Raw genomic sequence first — 9548 nt, 5'->3', positions numbered from 1 at the left:
AAGCCACTAATAATTTTATTCATTGAGGGGACACTTGAGAAATTGAGAGCACTCATTATCAAGTTGCTCTCATTATCAAGTTGAGCATGAAAAAGGCTAAATAAGTGGACCGTTATCTAAAGGAACATCATTCAACTTGATAGCTCATGCTTCAACCATAATGCTTACAAAGCAATTTCTACCCATTGTATTCTGTAATAGCTAGTCAGTGAACCCCAAGACGGGTTGGAAACAGAGACTACTTCAGATATTCACACAATGAGTAAACTATTATATCATATACTAATTTACATTAGAACTTTGAAGTGAACATCTGAATCAGAGGGACCTAGGAATAAGTCATATTTGCTCATTTACATGATCCACATCCTTAATTAAATTAAAATGAACAGTAAGGCCACTGAATGTGCAAGCCCCATTCTTGGGAGCAATTGGAGGGATGACCTTGTTCGCTGGAAGTGAAGGAGGGAGAAGTATAGCTTTGTCCACTCAACTCCCTCACAATCAGATGGAAACCCTGAGACAGATACTCTTGATCATCCCGTATTGAACATTCTTTCGATTTCTATATGTGGTTCCATATTAATATGTCTCGGTTCTTCTACTTAGTGGACAGTTCACACCTCAATGGCTCAATGGCTAGACAGTTCGCACCTCAATGGCTCAATGGCTTTTCATGTGGTCAATAAATTTTGACATCAGATGTTAGGAGAGATGGGTTTGACACTCAACCCATTAATCTTTGGATGATCTTTTCTCTAAGAGCATTTTATACATTGTTTTTTTATGCCTTCGATCTCAACATTGAAGGCATCAAATTTGCATCACTGTACAAAGCTCTAAACTCACTTATGGCTCCAATAAGTGGACCGTTATCAAAAGGAACATCATTCAACTTGATAGCTCATGCTTCAACCATAATGCTTACAAAGCAATTTCTACCCATTGTATTCTGTAATAGCTAGTCAGTGAACCCTAAGACGGGCTGGAAACAGAGACTACTTCAGATATTCACACAATGAGTAAACTATTATATCATATACTAATTTACATTAGAACTTTGAAGTGAACATCTGAATCAGAGGGACCTAGGAATAAGTCATATTTGCTCATTTACATGATCCACATCCTTAATTAAATTAAAATGAACAGTAAGGCCACTGAATGTGCAAGCCCCATTCTTGGGAGCAATTGGAGGGATGACCTTGTTCGCTGGAAGTGAAGGAGGGAGAAGTATAGCTTTGTCCACTCAACTCCCTCACAATCAGATGGAAACCCTGAGACAGATACTCTTGATCATCCCGTATTGAACATTCTTTCGATTTCTATATGTGGTTCCATATTAATATGTCTCGGTTCTTCTACTTAGTGGACAGTTCACACCTCAATGGCTCAATGGCTAGACAGTTCGCACCTCAATGGCTCAATGGCTTTTCATGTGGTCAATAAATTTTGACATCAGATGTTAGGAGAGATGCGTTTGACACTCAACCCATTAATCTTTGGATGATCTTTTCTCTAAGAGCATTTTATACATTGTATTTTTTATGCCTTCGATCTCAACATTGAAGGCATCAAATTTGCAGCACTGTACAAAGCTCTAAACTCACTTATGGCTCCAATAAGTGGACCGTTATCAAAAGGAACATCATTCAACTTGATACATGCTTCAACCTAATGCTTCAAACCATAATGCTACAAAGCAATTTCTACCCATTGTATTCTGTAATAGCTAGTCAGTGAACCTAAGACGGGCTGGAAACAGAGACTACTTCAGATATTCACACAATGAGTAAACTATTATATCATATACTAATTTACATTAGAACTTTGAAGTGAACAACTGAATCAGCGGGACCTAGGAATAAGTCATATTTGGTCATTTACATGATCCACGTCCTTAATTAAATTAAAATGAAAGTCACTGATACAGTAAGGTTTTATCGTTGGAGCCCGAGAAGGGTTAGTTATTGAAATGCATTTTATGTATGAGAACATAATTCATTACTAAAAATATTTATTCTCTTATCTCTGTAACCATCAGTAACCGGTTTTGGAATCGACTGTAAAATGTGTGAACTTTTTTTTTCAGAGAAAAAAGCATCACAGATTATATTGACAATATAAAAAACATCATAAGATACAAAAGGGTGGCATATGACAGCCACTGTCTGAGACATCTCGAGGAAAGGCAAATGTCAGAGGTCCAAAAACATATACGTCAGGTTCAGGAAAATAGCAAAAAGCATCAAAATTAATAACCAGGAGTAACAAATTCCAGAAACGAACAAGACTTCTCTTCCTCCATAGTTAAATAACTGCAATGGTAGACTTATACTGCCCCATACATATGGCCATTAAAGAATTTGTTATTTTCAGCGCAACAAAAAAAAACCCCAAATTTGCTTAAACTGTAAATATACTCAAATTAGTCAATTGTGAGCAGCGTCAACATGGAAACAAAAAGGACTGTGTATACAGGATATCCATATTGAAAAACATATACATCAGGTTCAGGAAAACAGCAAAAACACCAAAATTAATAAGCAGGAGTAACAAATTCCAGAGACGAACATGACTTCTCTTCCTCCATAGTTAAATAACTGCAATGGTAGCCCATACATATGGCCATTAAAGAATTTGTTATTTTCAGCGCAACAAAAAAAACCCCATATTTGCTTAAACTATAAATATACTCAAATCAGTCAATTGAGAGCAACGTCAGCATGGAAACAAAAAGGACTGTGTATACAGGATATCCATATTGCAAAACATAGCAAAAAGCACCAAAATTAATAACCAGGAGTAACAAATTCCAAAAACGAACAGGACTTCTCTTCCTCCATAGTTAAATAACTGCAATGGTAGACTTACACTGCCCCATACATATGGCCATTAAAGAATTTGTTATTTTCAGCGCAACCAAACAAACCCCAAATTTGCTTAAACTGTAAATATACTCAAATTAGTCAATTGAGAGCAGCGACAGAGGGTTTCGAGGCTTCATTTCAAATACAAAAAGTGAAGTTCCTGACAGAAGCTTTCACGGACGAGGAGAAGATAAGTTATGCAAGTCAATTGAGAGCAGCGACAGAGGGTTTAGAGGGTTCGTTTGGGGTCATTGCTGCGATGTAGGAGTTTCCCTTTGTATTTCTGCTCGGGGGCCGAGGGCACGGGACGGCCGAGGAGCACGGGACGGCCTTGGATAGCACCGAAAACAGCAAAAATAACAGCGAGGGCACGGGACGGCCGAGGATAGCACGGGACGGCCTAGGATAGCACCGAAAACAACAAAAATAACAGCGAGGGCACCGGACGGCCGAGGATAGCATGGGACGGCCTAGGATAACAGCGAAAACAACGAAATTTCAGATAAACCCTAAACCTTCAACAACAAACAGCTCAAAATATCCCATAAACCCTAAACCTTCAACAACAAACAGCTCAAAATATCCCATAAACCCTAAACCCTCGGAAAAAAATCCTCCAAAAAATGCCATAAAATGCCATAAAAGTTTACAAAATATCCAAAAATAGAGATGTTGTGTTGAAAAACACAGAGAATGCTGGTAGGATTAAAATCCTACCGGGTACATGGTCGCCGACCTCCCCCACCTTCCCTGGAGCTCGCCAGACCTTCTCCACACCTGCAACGACGTTCTGCACACCTGCAACGAGAAGAAAAATATATATTAGGGAACTGAAAACCACAAAAACACCACCACAAAACAGCAAATTGACAGCAAAACACCATTTGACCTCGAGCTCAGTAAAACAGCGACCGACTCCTCCCCAAACAACAAAATCGTCGAATAAGACCAGCAACAGAGAAATGCTAAACAACTGACATTCCAGAACGACCAAGAACTCCAGGCGGAAAAGCACAAGAAAAGGAGAAGCGCTGTGCCAACCACAAACCCTGAAACTCCAGCAAACATTCGCACCAGCACCTGCATACCAGGCGAAGCGCGCAGGTCCACAAACCCTGTCAACCGAACAAACGCCTCAAACAGCACACGAATAAACGACGAAGTGCGCAGGTTCCGGGGCCGTCCCGTGCCATAATCGGCGGGGGGCTTCGCCCAACAACCGGCCCCGAGCAGAAACACAAAGGGAAACTCATACATCGCAGCAATGACCCCAAACGAACCTGTGAAATGGTGTGAACACAAAGATTTATGGGTTGATAAGGTAGCCAACACATGGAGCTCCACGGTGGACAGGTGTCGTACCGGCTCCATGTGCTTTTACGCGTGGTTATCTGACGTGGCGGGGAGGGCGCACATGTAATGGCGACCCTCCCCTAGCTAATATTTTTAATTTTAAATACATCATTTTATATAATATTTATACAAATATTAATATTTATTTAAAAATTAATAATAATAAAATATTTGACTAACCAAAATATTACGGTGAGAAAAGATAAAAATTGTAATTTTGATAATGAATTTAAAACAAAAAGGAAAGACAGCTATTTTATTTTAAAAAATTAATGATTATGACTAATGAGTTTAAATTAAAAAAGCTAAGACATCTATAATCCGAAGGAAACAATATATCGTAATAAAATTTATAAAAAAAAATAATAATAAAAAAAAAATATTTGAGAAAAGTTAAAAATCATGATTATAATTAAGGAATTTAAACCCAAAAAAAGAAAACATCTCTAAATCGAAAGAAACAGTATTCAGTGGTAAAATTTACAGGTTGAAGGACATGATATTTATTAATGAAATTTAAATTGTAATTAAGTATAATTTGTTTGAGAACTAAATGTATGTTATAGTTTTTCTTTAATGTATTTTAAATAAATATTTTTTATTAATATAAATCATAGTGAACTAAGCAAAGTTTTTTGGTAGAAATCACATAAGAGAATTTTTTGGCTGACACATTCCGAACCAACAAGTGTGGTTCATCATCAGGACCAGTATTTGGTCCTGATGATGAACCACACTTGTTGGTTTGAAACGCGTCGGCCAAAAATTTCTCTTATGTGATTTCTACCGAAAGACTTTGCTTAATTCATTATGGATCAAAGAAGCTTGAATACGGAAAATAAATCATAGTATTTATAAAACATGAATTTATTAAAAATATATATATATTTAAATAATAAAATATTGATTAATAATATTTATATGCTATAATTTTATTAAAAAAATTGTATTAAGTGTTTGGTGGTTAGAGGGGATAGGTTGCATGTGAGAATTGTGGTATCGTCATGTTGTTGACCATATGTTGAATAGTTGACACAACAACTCATGTGGATTAAGTGTCCATGGTTTATACAAGATTGAATTGGAGAAGGGACTATTATCAGCAGTGAGTTGCTTGCATGATGAGGTTGAACCTAGGATAAATCATGTTGGAAACTGGAAAAATGAGTGCAATGAGCATGTGACTTGTCTGGTGGATTTGGCTCTCTAACAATGAGAAGGAAATAAGCTTGACCCCTCCATTAGTAGTGATGGTTAGACTCAATAGCTCTATATTTGGTCTAGTCTCCCTCTAGGAACCCTCGATTATTGATTGTTGTTTGATTTGATTATTATGGCCCCTCATCCTTCATGTCAAAGATAACCCTTGTAATTCAAGGACCAAGGTGGAAAGTGTTGTTGCTAATACCAGTGTTTCCTTTCAATAGTCGATTATATCTACTATTCACAATTTGATTATTGACTTGGAAGATGATGTCAATAATGAAAGGGAAATACAAAGAAGTCAATAATGTTAATCATTTGACATAGGATTTTGTAGTAGATTTTGGCCCCAGTCGCACATGAGATACCAATTTTTTCTAGATTTTGAACTCTATTGAAACACTAAAACTTTTGTAGCTCATTTGTCACTCACTCGGGAATCAAACCAACAAGAACTCAGGGAGAGGCTCGAGACTCTAGCGATGCAAGACTGACTTTTGATCACCTTTTGTTCTGTGTTAGTACATAAAAAGGGAGTATTCTCTCATGTAAAAGTACATAAAAAAGGAGGATTCTCTCACGTAAACTAACAAGTTGATCAAAAGACACACCTATTGTGCTTCATTTCACTAAGGATGTCATGGAGCGACATGCTTACCCTTAACTTTAGGCTCTTCAATTATGAATGTTATCTCTATTTTTATCATCTCTACGTTCATTTTGTCTATAAATTGTATTATCAAGCCTTATGTTAAAATGGATATGGTTTCCTATACGGAAGATTACTCGCTTTGTTTCTTCTTTGAACTTGATTTGTTACTCTATGTCTTAAATGCTTTGTATGTCCTAGTTTCCCAATGGGAAGGTCATGTTGCTTTTTTATCTTTTTGTGAAATCTTTAATCAAGGAGGTATTTTGAGCTTAACTCTCTTGACACGCATAGGCTAGCCTAGTTTCGCCCCAACAAAACAATCTTGTAGCCTCTCTGGGTTTCTTGTAATTATGTATTTTATGTTTTAAATACAATAAACTGGAACTACTTACTTAACACACACAATATAAGATTGATTTTATAAAATGGAAAGTAATATCTCACAATTAGTTTTATGAATTATTTATAGTAATTTTAAATATTATAAAAAATGTTTAAAAACCATTTTGTTCTTAAAAAAAATTATATGCTTCAATAAAATGGGTTAAACTAATTAAAATAGTCTTCAAAACTTACAAGGAATTTATATTAATAATTACAATTATATGTTAATATATATTATATCATGAATTGACATCTAAATATTTTTTCTCCAAGAAAAAAATGGCATACTTTCAATTCAAGATGAAGAAAATTTCCAATATTCAAGTATTACAAGCACACCCATCATAAGTCCATAAAAAGTCATTATAAAATTTTATGGAACTTCCAAAGACATATTATAAAATTTTATGGAACTTTCAAAAACATATTGGTCTCCAAAGTAGATTGTTAACTCCTTACATAGTGAACAAAACATCACATATGCACAAAAAGTAAAAATTTATCTCATTGATAGTCCATTTCCCTTAAGAAGTTGTTCTAAAAAAGAACTGAACCAAAAAAAACTAAAATAAAATTCACTCTATAACTTGAGAAATCGGATCTCCTCGAATCTTGTAAAGTGAGACAATTGGAAGCTACCTTCAAGTAGCACCAAGCTTTCCTTAGATAATTGATCGTCCATTTTATTTCCATTGCAGTAAATGTGGGAGAGAGTAACCCTCAAGAATGCCAAGCAAATATTTTTGATTTGTGAACTCAATGTTTGTAAGTGAATGTTCCTCAACTACACTTTAACCAGCATCCAATTGACAATGAATAGAAAATCACCTAATATTTTTAACCATTGTACCCTACTATCCAAAGCCAATTTCAATAAGTAAAGTAAGGCTAGAAGCTCATATTGGTTTTATGTACCAATTCTAACATTATCTCTAAAGAAGAAATAATAGAATTTAAAAGGTATAGAACAAAGCAACAACCACAAATAAATCTTGCACTGTGACATTCACCCTCAAAATAGTCCCGCATAACATTTACTAATGATAAGCTCGCAATTTTCTTTGTCCATATTCAAAAGCCTTTGTGTACAATATGCTCAAGACAAAACCCTCACCCTAGCAACCACTACCAATAGCAAGGCAAGTTTACCTTCAAAAATTGCATCATTTCTTATAGTCCACAAGCTCCATCCCACAAGTTTCATCTAAATATACTTAGTAAACCTTACTAAATTATACCATGTTTAATTATAAACTTCATATAATTAACTACCTCATAAACCAAATGTATAAAATTATGTTTTCACTTATATAACTAGATTTATTTTTTCAAGAAAAAAAACCTATTAAAAAAAAAAAAAACATATTTTTATTTGAGATAATGGAAATATAATACTTAAGTTCTCCAGAGACACTCCAAAAAGGATCATTTACATATATATTTTAATAAAATATAACATTATGGTAATACATCCACATAGATCCATAACCTTGAAAACATGAAGTATACAGCGATCAAGTAATTGAAAACGTAGACTTAATAATCCCATGTATTGACATATTGCAAGCTTAAAAGAAGTTCAAAAATCATTAAATGAAAACTAGTATAAGACCATTGTATGTCCATCTTGTACTTCTTCTAAGGATCCATAAAGTTCATGTAGTTAAAGTGCTTCTTTGAGAACTAATCAACATTCTTGTTGTGTTCTATATAAATATGAGTATAGTTAAGTTAAGGAAACTAATTAGATAGTGCATTTAATTTTTATGCTAGTGGAAGGAGAGAATTATTTTGTACTTGAAGGCTTTTTTTTCGACCAATTTATCAACATAGAAGAATCACCCATGGCGAGGAGCTTATTAATCTCTCTATCCAAAGCAATTTTTAGAAAGTAGTATAGCATCTTGAATTCCCCCTAGTTATTTGCTCCTCTTCCTATATTAACTTTGACTTCAAACATGTGCTTCTTTAAAAGATATAGAATGAAGCCAAACGCATTTATAGAATTTGGGCCTTGATAAGCCCCACTAAAAAATATCCAAGCTAAAGACTTGTCCACTTATACCTCTACTAGAATTATCTATAGTTTAACTTTTAGAGCAACCATATAATATGTAAATAAATCATTAACCTAGGTAGCTACAAGAAAAGAAGGCAGCATATTCTCTTTAAACAAGAGAGTTTCTACCTATCCATATTCCCTATAGAACCAAAAATCAGGATGGCCCTAAAGCACTATAGATCTTGTTGAATAAACCAAATATTAAGGCATGTATCTGAAAGATTCACATTTTCAAGGGTTTTGTATACCTAAATTCTCCCCAATCCAACCTACAATACTTTCTAGAAAATATACAATGCAAGAAAAATTGTGAACTATTTTCCTCACTATACCTACAAAGTAAACAAATAGTTGGACCTGCTCTATTCTTTTCTGGAGGGCATCCCATGGAAAAAACTTTATGGGCCACATAAGCAAGTTAAATTTAGAGGGGCCTTTACTTTGTAAAGCATCTACCACCACCATCTATCCTCAAATAGAACTAGTCTAAAAATAACTGAGTATCTAAAGATTAGAGGTATAATTGCTCCCTACTCCATTCAAAGCCCATATTAAATCATCCAAGGAATTGTTCATGTTGATTTGGGGTAGCATCATATGTGCTCTAGGCCTAAAATTTTGCAAGGAGGCTTGAGCACATGTATTCCAAAGAACCCAGAAAGTGTTTTGGGAAATTCCACCCAGAAATGACTTTATTGAAATAATTAATATTTTTAATGGGGTTACTAAGTCTAAACTTAGGAAAATTAAAACATTAATGGATATTAATCTAATCAGGGATGAAACTTCTAGAAAATACCATGGATCAAGTCAAAATGATTTGAGCCTTTGATTATGATTTAATCTAGGTCGTTGGCTGCCTAACGGGAAGATGTAAAAAGGGGCCTGAGGGTCATTTAGAAAATACACGAGGCAAATACTCAGTTGCCCAAGTAAAATCGATTTTCTCACTGGTTAAAGTTCGGCAAGAGAAAATCGATTCAGAGGGAGAGTGGTAGGTGGAGAAGAGATAGAGCGAGTTCAA

The 9548-nt window shown here is 34.9% G+C and overlaps 1 protein-coding gene across 1 annotated transcript; it reads right to left on the bottom strand.

Moving 5' to 3' along the window:
- Nucleotides 1–2846: 2846 nt before the first annotated feature.
- Nucleotides 2847–4152, bottom strand: LOC149140055 (uncharacterized). Its single transcript, XM_089450056.1, has 2 exons — nt 3760–4152; nt 2847–3668 (listed from the first exon to the last, which is right to left on the bottom strand). The coding sequence occupies exons 1-2, from the start codon at nt 4125–4127 to the stop codon at nt 3584–3586; spliced, it is 453 nt and encodes a 150-aa protein (XP_089306182.1). The 5' UTR covers nt 4128–4152; the 3' UTR covers nt 2847–3583.
- Between the last annotated feature and the right edge of the window lie 5396 nt (nt 4153–9548).

Source organism: Pinus tabuliformis, chromosome X (genome assembly GCF_031772625.1).
Source record: "Pinus tabuliformis cultivar Carrire ecotype Pingquan chromosome X, CPIR1, whole genome shotgun sequence".
In the NCBI taxonomy this organism is placed as follows: Eukaryota; Viridiplantae; Streptophyta; class Pinopsida; order Pinales; family Pinaceae; genus Pinus; species Pinus tabuliformis.
The sequence above is the reverse complement of the archived record's forward strand: the minus strand, read 5'-3'. Positions and strand labels throughout refer to the sequence as shown.

Excerpts from the sequence above, each read along its gene's own strand:
- LOC149140055 (XM_089450056.1), bottom strand. The coding sequence starts at position 4,127 with ATGTATGAGTTTCCCTTTGTGTTTCTGCTCGGGGCCGGTTGTTGGGCG. Across the intron at positions 3,669-3,759 it reads GCTGTTTTACTGAGCTCGAG|GTGTGCAGAACGTCGTTGCA; the intron begins GTCAAATGGTGT and ends TTCTCGTTGCAG.